The sequence below is a fragment of the Nerophis ophidion genome, linkage group LG06 (assembly GCF_033978795.1).
Source record: "Nerophis ophidion isolate RoL-2023_Sa linkage group LG06, RoL_Noph_v1.0, whole genome shotgun sequence".
Classification (NCBI taxonomy): Eukaryota; Metazoa; Chordata; class Actinopteri; order Syngnathiformes; family Syngnathidae; genus Nerophis; species Nerophis ophidion.
Genome location: NC_084616.1, coordinates 55789493 through 55812051, shown reverse-complemented (window position 1 = coordinate 55812051; position 22559 = coordinate 55789493). Strand labels below are relative to the sequence as shown.

At 38.8% G+C, this 22559-nt stretch overlaps 1 protein-coding gene and 1 long non-coding RNA gene across 4 annotated transcripts; one reads left to right on the top strand and one right to left on the bottom strand.

Moving 5' to 3' along the window:
* Positions 1-1138: 1138 nt before the first annotated feature.
* ccn5 (cellular communication network factor 5) lies at positions 1139-21171 on the top strand. 2 transcript variants are annotated; one of them, XM_061904360.1, is made up of 5 exons: positions 1139-1458; positions 3051-3171; positions 4824-5072; positions 12843-13060; positions 18690-21171. In XM_061904360.1, exons 1-5 carry the CDS (start codon positions 1393-1395, stop codon positions 18975-18977), a joined length of 942 nt encoding a protein of 313 aa, XP_061760344.1. In that variant the 5' UTR covers positions 1139-1392; the 3' UTR covers positions 18978-21171. The 2 variants fall into 2 exon arrangements, with proteins under 2 accessions (XP_061760344.1, XP_061760343.1); XM_061904359.1 differs by having other exon boundaries at positions 1143-1458; positions 3051-3267.
* On the bottom strand, positions 13768-18063 carry LOC133554989 (uncharacterized). 2 transcript variants are annotated; one of them, XR_009807253.1, is made up of 3 exons: positions 14611-18063; positions 14144-14521; positions 13768-14067 (listed from the first exon to the last, which is right to left on the bottom strand). It is a non-coding gene; the product is annotated as an uncharacterized LOC133554989 (long non-coding RNA). The 2 variants fall into 2 exon arrangements; XR_009807254.1 differs by having other exon boundaries at positions 13768-14017; positions 14611-18062.
* Positions 21172-22559: the final 1388 nt, after the last annotated feature.

The following is a 22559-nucleotide window of genomic DNA, read 5'->3' as shown; positions in this document are numbered from 1 at the left end:
CCGGGTGTTAAGATGCCATAAACCAATTCCGCTCGAATCTCAACCAATACCAGTTGACCACTATGCAAGGTTGTAGCGTTCAGAAAACACGGAGACCAGCTCACACCGAAGCAACAGTTCCAACCAAGCTTTTGTGCCTTAGGCAGGCCTCCGCTCTGTAAACAACCTCCTGTGCCTGCCACTGTTAGTCTGTTAAGCAGATCGGCCCTGATACTGCTCAAGAACCGGGGTAGCCCCAGCCATCTACCGAGCAACTGCCTGATGGACTTCTACCATTAGCTTCTACCCACACTACTCTAAGTAAGCTACATTGCAAACTACATGCACAATAATCAACATGTTGCTAAGTAATTACCTCTTTGATAGTGTCAATCAAAAGTAAGCAATTTAAAGTGTCTTGCAAGCGTGTGTTTATTTCACTTATATGAACTAGTAAAGTATAGCACTGTGGAATAGTTGTCTGCGCATCTGCTTGAAAGCCAGGTTGGAATCCTCTTTGGAACATCACTTTCCTGGGTTTGCATCTTGTCGCCATTCTTCTTATTTTTCCGACAACAATCTGTTAAGTAAAATGGGGATTCTAAATTGTCCATAAATGTGAGTGTGAATGTTTGTTTGTTTGAATGTGTGATTTACCAGTGACCAGTCCAAGGTGAACACCGCCTTTTGCCCATAGTCTGCTGGAATTGTCTCCAGCTCACCCATGACCCTGATGGGGACACATGTATAGATGCACGAACCAATAAAATATCTGTCTGCGTGTGACATTATTCCAATACCCAATGACATTTTGACAGTTAAGACAGTAGTGACAAACTAACGACTATCTTATTGTTTCCGATTCATTGAGGAGTCTGACAGTGTTTGCTTCCAGGCTTCCATCTGGTTAGTTTTCTCTTCACAATTGGCGAGATTATTTAAATTCCTTGCAGCCTCACACATGCTGCTTTAACGCCATGGAAACCAGACGGAAGAGATGGATTAAATCTCGTTTACGTCTGGCTGACTTGAGGAATGGAATAGTGGAAACTGTGTGACCAATCGGTGCAAAAACATCCGCATTAAACAATTCCACCAATTAAACTCGAATCGTCACCACACCCTTGACTTGAAGACAAGCGTGTCTCCCCTTGGCTCCTTTTAAGCTGTGTAAACCTGGAACATCACAAGGCTGGAAAGAGGGTGGTAAGGAAAAAATAGGAGCTGCTGGAGTGGACATGGAGGGTGGGTGTGTGAACGTGGAAATAGGCAGCAAGGAGGAGGAATGTGAAACATTTCTGATTCTGCTCCAATGGCTGTTTACACAGTAGTCAGTGCGGCGTGACATCAGAGTGGAGACTTTATAAATGTCAGCCGGCCCAGAGGTGGGTGAGACAGACGGAGCTCGCCATCATGAACCGACTGCTGTGTGACTCTGTGATGGCTTTGGCCCTGCTGCTGCTTGCTGTGGCTTCACAGGTGAGTTCTTAAGTGTGGAATGGACTATTACAAGGATATGATGATTATGATGATATGGTACATATACTTCTTGTTTGAGTAAGAAACCACAGTTGTACTCATCGATTCAACATTTAACAATAATGTCTGGAGGACAGAAACTAAAACAGTTTGTATAATTGATAATTTTTTTAAAGTAGTGGTTATTACGTTGTTTTTATACATTCATCTATTTGCCACTTTTATTACGGAAGTAATTTTTCAGATTGCTTCCTCATTAAAAACTGAAAGTGTGTATAGAACACAAAGTGCATTTTTGATGTGAGGCAAAATATGGACAGGGCTGCATCTAATATTGGGTTATCACTATCAATAGATCTCTTAAAGATTTTCTTTTATTTGAAAAAAAAAAAAAAATCTGCTTTACTGAATGAATTTTAACTGAAAAATATTGAAATAATGCAAAGTATATAAGAAATTAAAACTTAATTAAATACAGACTGTGAACCTTAAAAGAACGCTTGTTCAAAAAATAATTTTTACTCTCGGTGAGAGAGAGTAAGAATTAGTTCATCTAATTTGAAACAGTTTTGGACAGCAGTATGCAAAATAATGCACTGTACATAAGGATGAGTACCAAATTTAGTATCGACCAAATCGGCGCAACCATTACTAATCCACATAAAACCAAATGATATCATAAGAAATGGTAAATGGTTGTACTTGTATAGCACTTTTCTACCCCTTTTTAAGAAGCCCACATTCACCCATTCACACACACATTCACACACTGATAGCGGGAGCTGCCATGCAAGGCGCTAACCAGGACCCATCAGGAGCAAGGGTGAAGTGTCTTGTTCAAGGACACAACGGACGTGACTAGGATGGTAGAAGGTGGGGATTGAACCAGTAACCCTCAGATTGCTTTCACGGCCACTCTCCAAACTTCGCCACGCCGTTCATAATTCGATACATTTGTTGCACGTAATGTCACGTCTGGTTGTAGACAAGTATTTAGCAAAAAAAAACTGGCATAATGATAGTACACTCTTTTTATAGATAATTTGGCAATTTTTCATGTCAACAAAGCAAGGATGCCTTACAGAAAGCACTAAAAAGTAAGGCTCCACTTTTCAAAATTAGTTTGCTCATTTATATTGGATATGTTATATACGTGTTACAGGCAGAGTTAGCGATTTTACATGGTAATTTTAACACCTCCGAATTACGACTAAGATGTACTTTACAATCAAACAGGCGGTATGTAATAAGCACAATATTTACAGTATTAAGACTTTCAACAAAAGAAACGAATGGCACATTTCACTTAATGGCAAAGACTACCTCCTGACTATAGAAAAACATCTTGGACAAAGCGAAATGAATGTGTATTTGCCAATGAGATTCTGAAGTGTAAAAGAGACTATAGTTTGAAAGTTAAATGTTAAATAAAAGAGAGATGCTATTATTGAACAAACGCACACAAAAGTACCAAAAATTGGTAACGTTGAGTACCAATATCGATTTTCTAGCTACCACACATTTGTACCGTATTGGATCAAATTTGAAAAGTACACATCCCAACTGTACTTCTTATCATGTTGGTCCAACAGGTGTTGTGTCAGCTGTGCGATCGGCCGTGCCTTTGTCTCCGTCCCGTCCCACAATGTCACCCGGGAGTTCCCCTGGTGCTGGATGACTGCAGATGCTGCCAGGTGTGTGCACGGCAGCAAGGTGAGTCGTGCAACCAGAAGTTCCCCTGTGACGCCCAAAGGATGCTGAAGTGTGACTACAGTGCCAGTTTTCCTGGAGGCCCTGGAGAGTGTGTCAGTGAGTGTCTTCTACAGCATAGTCTCTAATATAGCCAAGTTCCATTTGGAAACCGTGGTCAGACTTGTCTCCTTACTGCAGGTTGTGTTAGCAAGACTTTGATAGTTATGTGAAGTGTTGAATCAGCTTGCACATGTACACTTATGTGCATGTAACTTAGCAAATAATTAAATAGTGAAATGCAGCAAGGTCGATTATTGTAAATTCTCTCTATCATAGTCCACTGTTATAACTCACACTCTCTTTCAGTATATTCTTACCTTCACTGGTGTTATGTGTACAGGAGGAGGGATGGCGTATAAGCTATATATAAATATATATATATATATATATATATATATATATATATATATATATATATATATATATATATATATATATATATATATATATATATACACTATGTATGTATATAAATAAATGGCAAATAATAATATTAAATAAACAAGGGAAATGGAGTGTGACTAAATCCAAGAGTGTGTATGGTGTGCGACTATGTGTAGGAATTAATGAGTTACCAGGAGTGTTGAGCGAGAGGTGAGGAAATCCAGGGGGGGACAAGACAAGCTGGGAGGTTTGTGAGCAGGCACGAAGTCGGGGCGATAGATAGGCGGGAAAGGTCCATGTCCAAGCGGGAGGTCGAGATCCAAGTGGCAGCTGGGGAAGCAAAGAGTACGCGGAAAGACGAGACACACAGCTCGTAACGTGGAACCAAGGCAGGCTGCAGGGAGGACGACAAGGAAGAACACGAGGCGATAAACACAACGGGAGAGAAAACAAAGAGTGCGCATAGAGCTTGACGAGTAGGCTTACTGTACGGGAACAGATGAATACGTTCTGGGGCGGGATAGCAGGTTGTGCAGGCTTATGAAGGCGGATCTAATGATCAGCTTCAAGTGTGCCGATTGCCGGTGATTGATTGCAGCTGTGCACCGGTGCAGCCTCTGCAAGAGTGGTGTGCACAGGTGCGCTCATCAGAGCACACGAATGAGTGCGCATTGGGATGCGCCCGGGCCGTGACAACTGGTAATATTATACAACAATTCTCTGTTGGTTCTTCAACAGGGTTAATTAATCAAAAAGTTTGTATAGTGAAGCAAATTTCTACATAAGAAACAATGTAAATATGTTGTGACAGAAAAATACAAATTGCCCCTAGCCACACTTTGGACACTTTTGCCTTAGAGGCTAGTGTAGTGTAAGAATACTGTAAACTATTTAAATCAAAGGTCAAGGGATAGGAAGTATTAGTGTATGGAGGAGGTCAGACCTACAGGGATCATGTTTACAGTCGGCTCAGCCAAGCAGGCCGGCCCATCACCTCAAAGTCTAAAACGCTGTATTTTCAGGACACCTGTTGACATTTTGTCCTAAATAAAGGTCTATGATTGATTGCAGTGCCAACAATCAGACTCCACAGTTCCCTGCTTTTTCGTTAAATTGCAAACGCATTGGCAAAGACAGCCATTCCGGTATCCTCACCACTCCTCTGTCCTCAGGCAACCCTTTCTTTTCCGTAAGTCCTCATGACTGAGCCTGTGCCGTGTGTCCCTCAGGTCGGGAGGACCTGGCTTGCAAAGTCAATGGCATCAGCTACCAAGATGGCCAGTCCTTTCAGCCCTCATGTGACACTTACTGCCACTGCAGAGGTGGAGGTGTGAGCTGTGTGTCCACTTGTCCCCTCAATGTACGGATGCCCACTTCGGACTGTCCGCATCCACAGCATGTTCGACTACCTGGGAAGTGTTGCAAGGAATGGGTGTGCGAGAACCTGGAGAACTCTGTCCTTCAGGACGCCATCACAGGTAATAACAAAAGGTTTCATAATACTGTATTATAGTAGTGAAATAATTCAGACTATATAAAAATGTATCAATTCTGTGGGCATATGTAATGAAGGTTCCGATATAGCAGCAACACAATATACAATTATCTACACAACAGTGGCATGGATCTGGAAGTAGGTGGGGCCATTATAAATATTTTCCAAAAAAAAGTACATATATATATATATGTGTGTGTGTGTATATGTATATGTGTATATGTATGTATATGTATATATATGTGTATGTGTAAATATGTGTATGTGTATGTGTATATATGTATATGTGTATATGTATATATATGTATATGTGTATATGTATATATATATATGTACATATATATAATGTATAAATATACTGTATATATGTATATGTATATGCATGTATGCATGTGTATATAGTATATACATACACTAATAGCTGCAAAGAAACTAATAATATGATAATAATAATGGCACAATAAAAGCTGTGACTGTTAATTATGGCAATTACTTCATCTTTTCAAGTAAATATTTGTTTAGATTTATCAGCTGTAGACTGTAGACTATTGTTTTGTTTGTATATTCACTTTCAAGTCATGCTTTCTGAGACAAGAAAGAGAAATAAACCTGTCTTTGTCTTTCAAATGGTTGACATTCGCCCATACAAAACTGAAAACATAGAACAATTATGTAGTTGATAGCCTGCTTAATATTAGTTTTTTTAAATGGCTGCAAATTTTTCATTTATATACAGGGTGTCCCATGTCATGAATACAATTTTTAAAGGGTCAGAACATTTAACATTACCATTAAACGTTAAAACATGAACTCATTAACCATTCAAAGTTGGACACTGATTTAATTTTAGTTTGAGTCAAAACAGGAAATTTGACGAACATATTTTGTTTTGATTTTTCTTTTAAAAATGTGTTTGTTCTCTGATGAGTAAATTCCAGCTCTCCTATAGTGACTTCAATGAAAGCCCATCTACTTTAAATCCAAATATTTCAAATGTATACACGTCTGTTTTGTGTGTGTCCCAATGCAGTAGGGCTCTGTAATGTGCATGGGACTCCGTTATGCACTGTAGAAAATCAACAGTTTTCAGAAAATAAAATAAGAAAATGCCACAAAGTTTTTTTAAATGACAATTACATTCCCTTTAATTGACAGACATGCAAACCCTGCAAAATAATCCAAGTTTGGGACCATCACTGGTGTTTTCCAATAGCTTGGTTTTGGTTCCATGACCAGTCTGCACTAAAGGCAGCAGCTCGTACAACTACACCACCAGGGCTTGTATATTCACATGTATTCCCATAAAGTCTTGATGAGATCTATGAAGGTTTACAAACTTTGAAAACTCCATTTATTAAAGCTAAATGCTAACTATAGTATAACTCCAACCTACGAACTTAATTGGTTCTGTGATAGAGCTCTCAGAACAATTGTTTTGGTGCTTGGCCCCCACAAAACAGCACAATATTAACATGTAACATGCCTTTCAAAAAGAAAAACTAACTTATAGATCACAAATATTGTATACAAACAATGCCATAGAATGTACTACAAACAACCACAGTAGTTTTATGAAGTAATATAATAATAAAGTACAGTCTTTATCTTATAGAGTGGACTTCTACTGTAATTAGCTACTGTGTGGAAGATTTTTCTTTGTTTATCAATAATGTTCGTCTAAGTCTATTGGGCTGCTGCGCTGTCAATCACACCATCAGCAGCTTCTCCATATTTTAGTGGATAAATGTCTGTCGTTAAGATGAGCAGTGATGCACTCAAATTGCTTCGCCAACAAGCGTTGTCGTGTTTTTGATTTCTCTTTAATTTAATGCATACCATTCACTTTTTCTTCTCATCTCTGTCCTTCACACTCACTGTCTTCCTTCCCATAGTTTGAAAAACAATGTTATGATGATCTCTAGCTAACGCTAGCAAGTAAGATCAGGTGTTTTGGTTGGATCATGACATTTAGACTTAGATTTAGACAAACTTTAATGATCCACAAGGGAAATTGTTCCGCACAGTAGCTCAGTTACAAAGGATGGACAGGATAATGCACATAAGGGCCTAAAAAGAGGGCGAAAACAAAGGTAAAAAGTGGACCAAAAATGTACCATAATATATAAATATATCAAATATGACATACGTCAGTGGTTCTCAACCTTTTTTCTAGCTAGCCATGTCTTAAAGCACCTCTTCTTGTGAACATTTATTTAATTCAAGTACCCCCTAATCAGAGCAAAGCATTTTTGGTTGAAAAAAAGAAATGAAGTAAAATACAGCACTATGTCATCAGTTTCTGATTTATTAAATTGTATAACAATGCAAAATATTGCTCATTTGTCGTGGTCTTTCTTGAACTATTTGGAAAAAAAGATGTAAAAATAACTAAAAACTGGTTGAAAAATAAACAAGTGATTCAATTATAAATAAAGATTCTACACATAGAAGTAAACATCAACTTGAAGTGCCCTCTTTGGGGATTGTAATAGAGATCCATCTGGATTCATGAACTTAATTATAAACACATCTTCACAAAATAAAGAAATATTTAACATCAATATTTATGGAACATGTCCACAAAAAATCTAGCTGTCAAAACTGAATATCGCATTGTTGCATTTTTTCTTTCACAGTTTATGAACTTACATTCATATTTTGTTGAAGTATTATTCAATAAATATATTTATAAAGGATTTTTTGAATTGGTGCTGTTTTTAGAATATTTAAAAAAAATCTCATGTACCCCCTGGCATACCTTCAAAATTCAAATACCCCCAAGGGTACACATACCCCCATTTTAGAACCACTGACATATGTAATATATATATATTATTACATATATACATAATACATACAATATGTAACAAATCACAATTACAATTTACAAGTACAGTACACAGTATATATAACAGCTGCAGCAAAAAAAACAAAAAAAATAACTAATGCTTCCATCTCTATTTAGCTTGCAACTTACAGTACAGCATAAACAATAGCCGAGAGACAGCTCTTATCTCCATCCATCCATCCATCCATTTGCTACCGCTTGTCCCGTTTTGGGTCGTGGGGGTTGCTGGAGCCTATGTCACCTGCATTTGAGCGGAAGGCGTCGTACACCCTGGACAAGTTGCCACCTCGTCACAGGGCCAATACAGATAGACAGACAACATTCACACTCACATTCACACATTTATCTCAATGCACTCAAGTTGGGGCTGTAGTGTATATGAGCAGAACGACTGGAAGTAGGCAGCAAACTTAAAACAAAAATCATGTTTGTTAAACAAAAGTAAAATTTGGATATTTTCTTTATTCATGTGGTCTTTGCGGCAATTCAAGTTCCTGCTTTCCATGGTTAAGAAGCAGGTGGAAGGCGTCTTCTTATGTAACACGGCCCATGGAAAAGAAATTAGCATATTTTCCACAATATCAAGGTATTCCATGACATTTCATCCAGCATAATTCCGAGCATATTTCCCATGCCGCATGAGTGTAGCGTTGTCATTTCTCCCCACACATGACGGACGCTGCCTCTGTGATTGCAGGCCCATATGGCAGCATGACACACGAGCTTAGTCACTGGCAGTCCTGTCTGCAGGTTTTTACTGGACCATTGGTACATTTTACCGGGGTGTGTCTGGCCAAATAGAAGTCACATTTCTTTGGAAAGGTTTAAACATTTCCCTTTAATAGCACGTCATAGCAACAAGCAGCTGTGTAGAAATGAAACCTTTGAAGATATGTGAACACTAACCTCATGTGTGTGGGACAGAGAAGTGAAATGAATCCGCTGCAATAACACGTAGAAATCCAAACAGAAACAGCAAGAGAACATTTTGTCCTGGAATATCACCCACATGGTACCTGCTGATTAGTGATTAGTATGACTTCAGCAAAACCGTTTTGGAAGAAAGCAAACTATCCAATTCAAGCTTTTGCTGTTTCATCAGGGCCCAAAGTAGGGTTGTCTCGATACCAATGTTTTGGTACCGGTAACGATACCAAAATGTATTTCGATACTTTTCTAAATAAAGAGGACCACAATAAAAGGCATTATTGGCTTTATTTTAACAAAAAAAAAAACTTACGGTACATTAAGCATATGTTTATTTTTGCAACGTAAGAACAATGTTGTCCTTAAATAAAATAGTGAACATACTCGACAACTTGTCTTTTAGTAGTAAGTAAACAAACACAGGCTCCTATTTTAACTGCTGACATATTCTATCAGTTTGTCAAAAGTATAAAGGACAAGCTGTAAAAATTGATTATTAATCTACTTGTTCATTTACTGTTAATATCTGGTTATTTTCTCTTTTAACATCTTCTATCTACACTTCTGTTAACATGTAATAATCACTTATTCCTCTGTTGTTTGGATACTTTACTTTAGTTTTGGATGATACCACAAATGTGGGTATCGATCCGATACCAAGTAGTTACAGGATCGTACATTGGTCATAATTTAAGTTCTCATGTGTCCAGGGAAGGGCAGCACGGTGGAAGAAGGGTTAGTACATGTGCCTCTCAACTCGAAGGTCCTGAGTAGTCCTGGGTTCGATCCTGCGCTCAGGATCTTTCTGTGTGGAGTTTGCATGTCCTCCCATGACTGTTAGGGTTCCCTTCGGGTACTCCAGCTTCCTCGAGACTTCAAAGACATGCACTTGGGGATAGGGACGGCGTGGCGCAGTGGGGGAGAGTGGCCGTGCGCAACCCGAGCGTCCCTGGTTCAATTCCCACCTAGTACCAACCTCGTCACGTCCGTTGTGTCCTGAGCAAGACACTTCACCCTTGCTCCTGATGGGTGCTGGTTAGCGCCTTGCATGGCAGCTCCCTCCATCAGTGTGTGAATGTGTGTGTGAATGGGTAAATGTGGAAGTAGTGTCAAAGCGCTTTGAGTACCTTGAAGGTAGAAAAGCGCTATACAAGTACAACCCATTTATCATTTATAGGTTGATTGGCAACACTAAATTGGCCCTAGTGTGTGAATGTGAGTGTGAATGTTGTCCGTCTAACTGTGTTGGCCCCGCGATGACGTGGCGACTTGTCCAGGGTGTACGCTGCCTTCCGCCCAATTGCAACTGAGATAGGCTCCAGCATCCCCCTTAACCCCAAAAAGGACAAGCGGTAGGAAATGGATGGATGGATTTGTCCAGGGACATATTTCCTGAGTTTATGAAAATAAATGAATTTATGCCGATAAAAAATATTGATGTAATCATAATGTAATCATCGACTAGATATGCTCTTGTACTTGGTATCATTACAGTGGCTGTCACGTGTAGATCCACGTATCGTATCTTCCCTACGGTGGGTAGTGAAGCATGTTTAAATATTCCTCGTTTTGCAGGGATGGTACTTGTCAGAAACATACTTTATTTGTCGCCATGTAGACCGGGATTAGTTATTTAGAAGAAGCTAAAACACTGCCGATTGCGGATGGACATTAGCCACTTGCTAGCTAGCCATGTCTTAAAGCACCTCTTCTTGAGTGCATTTCAATGTTATAACTTCACCTTTATTGTTAGTTTTTAAGCCGAAATGCGTCCATGCTCCCTTTTCTGTCTCTTTCTGTGTCTGCTTTAAGTACTCTGTGATTGTGAGCTGCCGAACATGCTCCTCTGCTCATAAAACCAGCAATGACTCGATGTGACGACGTGGCGTCATGCCTGTAAAAAAAAAAAAATATGGCGAACCCGTACTTTTCAAACAGAGTATAGTACCGTTTTTGATTCATTAGTACCGCCATACTATACTAGTACCGGTATACCGTACAACCCTAGCCCAAAGTGGATGTGAATGGAGGATTTTGTCAAGAACACACCAATCATGGCTTCTTTGAAAGCAGTGAAAGTCATCCTAATGTTTTGGACATCCTAAAAAAAAATATGAATTCATTTTTCTTTTCCTAAGGGCAAGTGAAGCTTTACACCAAAATATGAAAACCTGGTGTTACAATTTTCTTGGTGGCCATTATTACATCATATCAAAAAAATAGATTTTTGTTGCACATTTGCCAACCTACAGCACATGTGGTATGACTGTGGTATGAAGTTGCTTCCTATAAATTATCTTGGTGGAAATGTGACTGACTTTGAAAAATATCTTCAGGTTTATTTACAAAAGAAACAATATACAGTAAACAAACATAATGGATGCCAGCCTTATATTTTAATAATACTTTGTACGCTTTGAACACAATATAAAGGATGTTACATATACTTTAACGGCTATGTCATTACAATGAATACGAATAAAAAATTAAATCGACTTTATGCGTGCTGCGGAAGGGCAGGGGGGGAAGCAGGCAGTGTCGACAACACTGTGCACACTTCCTGATTGTTTCAAATCACACAAGGTTCTTACAACAAATCATAATTTTATTCAGTTTGTGGTTCCTATATAGTATAATGATGGATGGATATATAATATAGCAGGGGTCACCAACCTTTTTGAAACCAAGAGCTACTTCTTGGGTACTGATTAATGCGAAGGGCTACCAGTTTGATACACACTTAAATAAATTGGCAGAAATAGTCAATTTGCTCAATTTACCTTTAATAAATAAACCTATATATATATATATGTATATAGATATATATATATATATATATATATATATATATGTATGTATGTATGTATGTATGTATATATATATATATATATATATATATATATATATATATATATATATATATATATATATAATTGGTATTTCTGTCAGTCATTCCGTCGTACTTTTTTTTTCTTTTACAGAAGGTTTTTTTGTAGAGAATGAATGATGAAAAAACACTTAATCGAACGGTTTAAAAGAAGAGAAAACACGAAAAAAATGAAAATTAAATTTTGAAACATAGTTTCTCTTCAACTTTGACTCTTTAAAATTCAAAATTCAACCGAAATAAATTAAGAGAAAAATAATTTATGGAACATCATTAGTAATTTTTCTGATTAAGATTAATTTTAGAATTTTGATGACATATTTTAAATAGGTTAAAATCCACTTTGAAATAAGATTTAAATTTGATTCTACAGATTTTTCTAGATTTGCCAGAATATTTTTTTTGAATTTTAATCATAATGAGTTTAATATTTCACAAATATTCTTCGTTGAAAAAACAGAAGCTAAAATGAAGAATTAAATTAAAATGTATTTATTATTCTTTACAATGAAATTTGAAAAAAATACTTGACCATTGATTTAAATTGTCAGGAAAGAAGAGGAAGGAATTTAAAACGTAAAAAGGTAAATGTGTTTAAAAATCCTAAAATCATTTTTAAGGTTCAATTTTTTCTCTAAAATTGTCTTTCTGAAAGTTATAAGAAGCAAAGTAAAAAAATAAATGAATTTATTTAAACAAGTGAAGACCAAGTCTTTGAAACATTTTCTTAGATTTTCAAATTCTATTTGAGTTTTGTCTCTCTTAGAATTAAAAATGTCGAGCAAAGAGAGACCAGCTTGCTAGTAAATACATACAATTAAAAGAAATAGAGGCAGCTCACTGGTAAGTGCTGCTATTTGAGCTATTTTTAGAACAGGCCAGCGGGCGACTCATCTGGTCCTTACGTGCTACTTGGTGCCCGCGGGCACCGCGTTGGTGACCCCTGCAATATAGTACAGTATATATGTAAATATAGCATAAAATCGAGTTTCCACTGTACCTGGGTTATGAAAGAGCCCCATCTTAAACAGCAGAATGCAAGTTATTGTTGAACTTCAATTAATCACTTGTAATCTTCTTGTCTGCACCAGCCATGAGACCAAATGTGCGGTGGCCACCATCACCGGTCCAAGCTGTCTCCACTTGTGCCGAGCAAAGCACCCAGTGGAGCGCCTGTTCCCAGAGCTGCGGGGCGGGGATCTCCACACGCGTCTCCAACCAGAATCTGGCTTGCAGGCTACAAATGGAAACGCGCCTTTGTAAAGTGCGACCCTGCCATTCACAGCTTCCCATGCCCAACAGAACCATGGTGAGTCCTGTTTTTGTCACTTGCTGAGTGTCCGTCTGTTAGCTAGAACTACACTGACACATTCAACAAAGCAGCTTGAGGGACCCATAGTGTCCAGATGACCAAAACATCACCAAAAAGTTATCTTTATGTAGTTTTTGCTGCTGAAAAATTTCCCATAATATCAATTACTTTTTGAGAAATGGGATGATACTGTAACTAACTGTACTTGGAACGCTCCCTTTCCATGGCCAGACTAGTTATGCCGCCCTCTCTTGGTGTGGCGTCATCTATAGCAGTGGTCCCCAACCATTTGCTACCGGGCCGCAGAGAAATATTAAATAATTTATAAATGACAGCATTTTCTCTGACTTAACTTTCGCCTGTCCCACTAGACCAGGGGTCGGCAACCTTTACCACTCAAAGAGCCATTTTGACTTGTTTCACAAATCAAAGAAAATAAAAATAAAATGGGAGCCACAAAACTCTTTTGAAATTTAAAATGAAATAACACTGCATATAAAGTTGTTTTTTTTTGCTTCGTACTATGTATAAACAAACTATTATGGGTTACATTTATGAAATCAATAAACAACTGCAGAGAAAATGAAATAACATTTCTGCATGCAACAAAACGTTTTTAACTCCGAAAAAGACATCGGGTTGAAGGTTAAGTAAAATACTGTTATGTACAGAGAAGGGAAGGAGGCGACAACCCAGGCAGAACAACGATTTCCAAGGTTTATTTTAAACTTTTAAGAATACGTGGCGTGTGTATGCTACTCCAAGTGAATGAATGTGACTATGTGTAATATTAATAATGTAAATGTTACCAAGGGTTGTTGTCTGTGAGTGTTGGTTGTAATCTTTCGTGGAATCACGAGGGGCAAGGCGAAGAGGCAGTTCGTGGACAGGAGCAAGGCAGTGGGGTCCGGGTCTGAGCAGGGAGGTCGTGGATCGAGGACGGCAGTCAGGAATCTGGATAGATGTCAAATGACAAGGCTCGATTACGGAAGGCAGGGGAGTCACTATGGAAACAGAAAGGAACATGAAGCAGGGGGACACGAAGAGAGAAAGCAAAGGAATGCCAGACGTGATGCTTACTGAAGAGTTAGCGACGTTCTGGCAAAGGTTCCTCGCGTCTGCTGTTCTTTATGCCGTTCCCTTTCATCAAGACCAGGTGTGTTGATTACTGATTGTGTGCAGGCCCGTTGCTACATGAGCGTGCTGCGCTCAGCACGAGTGGGATCGTGTCTGAGCACGCTGTCGGCAGAGGCACGTCTTAGCGCCCGCAGCTCCAGCCACCGAGGAAATGCGGGTTCGACTCCGCGTCATGACAAATACTTAATGTCTAAGTCCTCCCTGTAGTAATGAAAAAACAAAACGCCGAACTTAAATTATCCACTGGCAGAGAACCAAAAATGCCGTTCTCTCTCTCTGTGCCGTCATCCTTTTACTGGCGCCATGCAGTCAGCTGTCAACCTGAATAATAAAATGTCTATTTCACTGAACATATATGCAAAATATATGAATATATGCAAAATTATAGGAAACTAAAATATTTATCATACTTAGTCAATGTGATTTCTGCCCCTGAACCGCAGCGCACAGCGTCTCCACATCAGGGCTGTATGACGTCACCTTTATCTTCACACAAGATTGTAAGCTCTCATCTGTGAGGCGTGTGCGATGTTTGTTTTTAATGAGGTTCATGTTGGCGAACACCTGCTCATGTTACACCCCTGTAGAGGAGTGGGATATTGAACAGAAACACGGACACGATGCTTATTCATTCGGGTCCAGTCTGTAATGGCAATTTTTCCAAAAACATACACTTTTAAACAATACTTTTTACACATTGCACCTTTTTTAAACTTTTACATTTCTCTATTCAAAACATGAAAGAAGTAGAAAAATAAAGCATTGTGCTGGAACTTTAATCTGTAAAAATATGTAATATTTTTATAATATTTGTATCTCTAGCTAATCAGATCAGAACTGACACTCTTTTAGTGAAAACACAAATAGAAATGCATAATCATCATCACCAAATATAACTGGTAAAGCATTGACCTTTTTTTTTAACATTTTCCTCTACAAAATAACAATAGCAGAGCAAAATCTTTCATCTCAAAATATACTCTCATGAAAAACGACTACGCAACATAAAAAAAATACATCTCTGCATCAAACTAATCTCAACACACACGCGCACATGCACGCACACACACATACACACAGTCATTCACACGCAGGCCGGTTTAAAACATGTAGGTAAGTAAGTACCTTACAGACAGAGAGCAAAAATACATTGTAAAGTGTTGAATAACCACATTTCTTTACCTGTAGAGGAGTGAGATATTGAACAGAAACACGGACACGATGCTTATTCATTCAGGTCCAGTCTGTAATGGCCGAATGAAAGAACGTGTCTCCCTCTACCAGGTAAATCAGGCAAAAGTAGTCGGAACCCGATCAGTGACTAAAACAACAACTAGACATTTTTAAAACGCAGGTGTTATAGAAAAACAACATAAATCCAGGAAGTATTTTCCAAACAAACATTAGAATGGTTTTAACACAGATTACTATTTTTTCATTTCTCTTTTTGGACTCCTCTGCACCAGTCAAAAGTAATAGATGGCAGATCACCTTATCACAGCTTTTTGTCTTCATACCCTTTTTTTCAACTTTGTAAAGTAATTAGTTATGATGTTTTTTCTCCTTTTTTTCTCTTACTTTTACCAGACACTATCATTAATTAAACCTTTGTTTTTCTATAATGAATTAAAGCTTTGTTTTTCTTCCTTCCTATTTACTGTCTGCATGTTCACATTTACAGCAATTTTATAACTACTACACTCACATACATATGTGGATCCAAAGATCGACAAGACTCCAACTGCATACTTTTTCATGTTCACATAAAAATCGGGGATGGCCGGGGTTCCAAGTTTCGAACACAAGTTTGTCTGGTTTGGGGAGGTTTTCAATATCACCCCATTTGTGATTGTGAGCAAGAACAACCTTCTGGCGTGAAACATCTTTAAGGTCCGCTGTCAGGCGCTTTAACTTGGACACCCACATGTCTTTGGCGAGCGGCGTGTCCCGAGGTTTGACAAGCAGAACGCAAGGATGAGGCCGCGACAAACTGAGCCGCATCAGAGTGATCAACGAGCCACATGCGGCTCAGGAGTCGCGGGTTGCCGACCCCTGCACTAGACACACCAATAAGCTTGTTTATACATGTACAATAAAACTCCTCATAGAAAGTTACCATTTGTTATATTTATTATAACTTTGTGACATGATACAAAGCACATTACTGAACTTATAAAATATAAATGTGACAGAGTATAGCCAAAGGCTGATTTCTATATACAGTCCCCAGCAGGCTACCGTCAACCTGCTGGGGATCTCATTGCAAAGAAAGAAGTTCAGAGCTCCCACTAATTCAGCATTATAGTGAGTTATATTTTTCATGCACTTATTTTTGCTGTATTTATCTGGCACATGTGTAAAGCCGGTCCATGAAAAAAATGCCTACATTAAACCGGTCCGTGGTGGAAAAAAGGTTAGGGACCCCTGACCTAAAGAACTGGGGCCCATTTCACCCGCAGAGACAATGTGCATCGAGTCATATAAAACTATTGTTTTGATCACTTAATTGTATGTTTCTGTTGCCTCAGTCCATGATTACTTCAAAAGTGATATGTTAACATTGTAAGCGAAAAATAAATATAAAACAAGTCGCCTTTTCCGGACTTCCCTGCTCTTCACAACAAGGCATATGGCAGGCATTTTGGTCAATCTTTCGAATTCTTTGTAAAATGAACATGATTGGGGATGAAGATGCTACCAAAACACATACTCCACAATATGAAATTGCCTCCAGTCTTCTGTAAGTGACATCAGCAGGCTGATGCAGGGCCGCCCACATTTTGGAGCTAAAAGTCGATGTTCTAGATAATGCTGAAAATCATTAAAACATGCCTAAAATCACTACTGTGTCTATTTTGGGGAGAATTTTACCTGTAAATATAATTTTAAGGCCAGAACTATGACACAAGTGCTAATGTAGTGTCATAGTAGTAGTGTAATGTGCTAGTGCAAAGAAGAACCATGATAAACATTCTGAATTGATCTCATCCATCCATTCATTTTCTAGATAATCTTACTCATCTCACCATATAAAATATAACTTACTTCACCAATTATTATTTATTTATTTGTATTGTTATTAATTATGGAGTATATTGTGAATAAATTGAGAACCGGAAGTGAACTGAAGTTTTGGCAACTGCTATGTAAAGGAAAAGGGTTAGGATTAAATATGCTCTGCTTCTTCCTACTCCTTTTCGAACATGTTGAATAGAGAAACTGGAAATTGTGATGTGTCATGTTGTATGCATGCATGTTTGAAATAAACTCATTTCAATGTTGTCAGCGTTAGAGATAATGAAGAAGGTTATGACAATTGTTTATTACCGCAAATTAATACAATAACATAATATGGAAATTAATGTTTCCGATTGGGTTGAGATTTTTCTTGCCCTGATGTGGGATCTGAGCCGAGGATGTCATTGTGGCTTGTGCAGCCTTTTGAGACATTTGTGATTAAGTGCTATATATGTAAGTAAACTTTAATTGGGGACAGCTTGATTGGCAACACGGCTTCACGGTGGCAGAGGGGTTAGTGCGTCTGCCTCACAATACGAAGGTCCTGCAGTCCTGGGTTCAAATCCAGGCTCGGGATCTTTCTGTGTGGAGTTTGCATGTTCTCCCCGTGAATGCGTGGGTTCCCTCCGGGTACTCCGGCTTCCTCCCACTTCCAAAAACATGCACCTGGGGATAGGTTGATTGGCAACACTAAATTGGCCCTAGTGTGTGAATGTGAGTGTGAATGTTGTCTGTCTATCTGTGTTGGCCCTGCGATGAGGTGGCGACTTGTCCAGAGTGTACCCCGCCTTCCGCCCGATTGTAGCTGAGATAGGCGCCAGCGCCCCCCGCGACCCCAAAAGGGAATAAGCGGTAGAAAATGGATGGATGGAGGGGGGATGATTGGCAACACTAAATTGGCTCTAGTGTGTGAATGTGCCCCCCCCGTGACCCCGAACGGGACAAGCGGTAGAAAATAGATGGATGGATGGATGGATGGATGATTGATTGATTGGATGTTTGAGCCCTGAAAGCACTGTGGAAATGTGATTAGCGCAACAAGGAGTTGTTGTTTTTCTCCCGTCCTTTGCCAAACGTACATCTCAGAACATACATTTTTAGGTGAAGTTAGACTAAATTGTCAATCAAGGTGAGTGTCCCGTCATCCAAAATCATCTGGGATCGACTCCCTGAACAGGATGAGCGGTAGAACAATCATGAATTGATTAATTTGGGCCTTACGCTTCTGTATTTTTTCCGTGTATAAATTACTTTTTATATTTTGTCAAAGCAGATTTTCAATGTACTCCTTAAAGATTTCTATTACAAAAAGGTGGGCGTTATTATATTAGATGCATTATTCTGTAATACTGTTATTTAGATATTAGGGTAGGCTATTCTTATGACATATAGTAAAATTCTAATACAATTTCTTATTTAAGTAGGCCTCCATATTAATGTGCTGTGGTTTCTTTGTGTGTTGTTTCCCCAGCGAGGGCAGCAGGGCCAGTGCACGGCCAGCTACACATCACAGGGGCCCATTCGGCTGGTTCACCAGGGCTGCCACAGCACACGGTCATACCAGCTCCACTACTGCGGACGCTGCACCGACTCGCGTTGCTGTACGCCTTTCCAAACGTCCACGGCCCAGGTGACCTTCCGCTGCCCAACTGGCAGTCTTCTACAGCGGGCTGTGATGATGATCCACTCGTGTGCCTGCCATGCCAACTGCCCCTACGCCCCGTTCAGAAACCCAGCTCTTTGGGGGTACAGACCCTGATCATCACCTCGGTAACATCAAGACTTCCAAAAAAAAAAACGATTTGGATGGAAAACTGTCATAAAGAAAACCTCTGCACCATGTACACCAGGACGAGGTTAACACGCTGACATTTCCAGGAGCTTTGCTGCTTTGTGTTGTGTAAAAAAAATTTGGAAATATGAGTGCAACAAAGCATTAAGACTGTCGGGCAAAGAGAACAGAGAATAGAATTTAGTCCGCGTTTCTTTTACTGTACTTTATGAAAAACAAATTTTGGAGCAGATTTAGCTGACATCCAACCCTTGTTTACTCGCTCGCCATAGGAAGTAAAATCCATTAATTGCCTTTTAAAGTACCAGTAGAGTGGAAAAACAAGTTGCCTCTACGCTGAAGCTATTATCATATATCTGATGTGTGACATCTAAAGACTTCCAAAGTTTGCGACCAAATAGATATGATTAACATAGTACCAATCTCGCAGAGATTTTCAGAAATAATAAGGAAGCCAGACACGTCATTGGATATAGAGGTAGGGACCCCAGATCCCTTCGCCACCAAACACAATGCAAATCTTTCAGACTTTGGGAGACCCAGCAATGATTACGTTGGACGAAATAGTGATCCATAAACTTATCTTGTTGATCCCAAATATAAGGAGCATGATCTACAGGTTTTAGACACTTTGCTAAAAAAATCCACCTTTAGTGAAACACTAAGCATCATGTAGCAGTATTGCAAAGTGCTTAACAAGAAATACGAAACTGAAAACATAATAATGAGATAGCTCACTATACAATGTCTGCTCTTATTTTGTTGACAACTGATAGGATGTCCATATCTTCCTGTTTATGTGAACACTTAATCATGATGCACACAAAGGGTTAACAAAGAAGTCTCCCTGCAGACACTGTTTTCAGTTGTGTGTTTGTATCCTTTCTCGGGTATACATTAAATGTAATCGATGAACAACTTCTAGATCCAAGGCTAAATCCTCCCAGTTATCCAGATCAGGGGCATGATTTACAATGTAAAAAACCTGAAGAGCCGAGACGCGATGATTCGGGAGCAGCACGACATTGCTGCACAGGAAAGGCAGCAGAGGGTGTCATTGCGCCGCTAAGAAATAGTTTGTTTCTGTTTGCGCTTATAATAACAACATTGCTAATATTTGATAAATATTCAGGTCAAAAAAGGTGTAGAGAGTATTTTTGGCGTTTTTTGTATGGTTATTTAGAGGGTTTTGTGGGCAAAATAGAGAGCCCCCATTGACAACATTGTTAGCTGACATTTTATGTATTTATTTATTTACGACTTTGAATGCATAAAAAAAGAAAAAAAAAACGTGTTCATGTGTTATATAGAGATTGTGTATAAGAGACAGCACATCTCTGTCTAAATGTTGCGTATTTCCAGTAATAATAATATGCTATTATGGTCAGAGTGCAGAAGTGCTACAATAGGTACGTCAATCTACGGAAATGACCTAACACGCGGAATGTTCAAAATGGCTGACTGAGTTGTGGGATTTAGTGTTGTTTGAACTGTGTTTTTAAATACTTTGCGGATTGTAAATATGATTGGATATGGTTTAATGGATACAATGAAACACAATTAAGCATATAAAGTCAACTTGTTTTCCACTCTGCTGGCAATTTAAACACAAAGTAAGCTTAGAACATGTTACATTTTATACGTTTTTCCTTGTTTTTTTCAAGTGACTGCCCCGCTTGTGAAATATGTACTGATTGTGTGTACTGTGCACTGATTCAGCTGTTCTGACCATGGTATCTAAATCAAGTGGATAAATGGGATATTGAGCAAATTTCCCAAAACATGTTTATTTCCCTTACATTATAGGCACGTTGGTTGGAATTTGTAACAATTTATTCATAAGAAAGATTCAAGACGTGTATTTACTCTAAGCTTAAGAGTAAATGTAACTGGCATATATACTTGCAGTGTACTTTATGTATCTCCCAGAATGACTCTGACGTTGGCAATGTGGTGTTTGTAACACTGTGGCTGTGATCTTGCACTTATCTTCTTTTTTATTCCAGTGTAAATAGTGGACTTACTGTGTGTTTCATGTTTATGGTGAACATTGTTCCAAATACGTTCTAAACAGCATTTTTATAATAACTTATGTGTGCATGATTTTTTTTACCTATTGTTGCAGGGATTACAGTATTAAAACAAATCATTCTCATTTGAATCATATTTACATTTAAATGTTGCATCTCAAACTTTAACTTCCTTGAAACCTTTTGAAACAAAACTGGATGATGACCTTATGAACATTGGTGGGAGTTGTTAGAGCACGTAAATGAATGGGATTTAGTGACATCTAGCGGCCAAAAGGCAGATGCAACCATCATCACTTCTAAGACAATTTGCCTCCTGTTGGGTTATTCATGTAATGTTCAAGGAACAACTCTTTTTGGAACCAGAAATAAATCTTAATTAAACAATGTACGAAAAGGAAAAATAGAAGAAGACTTCAATTATTAACGTTTTAATGTATATATATATATATTTTTTTAAATACCAATTACATTTTAGTGCAAAATGTTGACCATATTTATTTGTCACAGCTCATTCCCCTCATTTGACCAGCAGAGGGCGACATTGAGATTCCTGATATATATCAACAACAAACTGCAGCATTAATGAAACACACTTAGATATAGATATATATGTACACATATATGTATATATAATACACACATATACATATATATGTATATATGTATGTACGTATGTATATATGTATGTATATAAATGTGTATATATATGTGGATTTTGCATGTCCTCCCCGTGAATGCGTGGGTTTCCTTCAGGGTACTCCGGCTTCCTCCCACTTCCAAAGACATGCACCTGGGGATAAGTTGATTGGCAACACTAAATTGGCCCTAGTGTGTGAATGTGAGTGTGAATGTTGTCTGTCTATCTCTGTTGGCCCTGCGATGAGATGGCGACTTGTCCAGGGTGTACTACACCTTCCGCCCGATTGTAGCTGAGATGGGCACCAGCGCCCCCCGCGACCCCAAAGGGAATAAGCAGTAGAAAATGGATGGATCGCAGCCAACACACATAGACAGACAACATTCACACTCACATTCACACACTAGGGCCAATTTAGTGTTGCCAATCAACCTATCCCCAGGTGCATGTCTTTGGAAGTGGGAGGTAGCCGGAGTACCCGGAAGGAAACCCACGCATTCACGGAGACAACATGCAAAGCCCACACAGAAATATCCCGACTACTCAGAACCCTGACTACTCAGGACCTTCATGTTGTGAGGCAGATGCACTAACTCCTCTGCCACCGTGAAGCCCACACATATATATATATATATATATATATATATATATATATATATATATATATATATATATATATATATATATATATATATATATATATATATGTTAAAGTTAAAGTCCCAATGATTGTCACACACACACTAGGTGTGGTGAAATTTGTCCTCTGCATTCGACCCATCCCCTTGATCACCCCCTGGGAAGTGAGGGGAGCAGTAGGCAGCAGCGGGGCCGCGCCCAGGAATCATTTATGGTGATTTAACCCACAATTTCAACCCT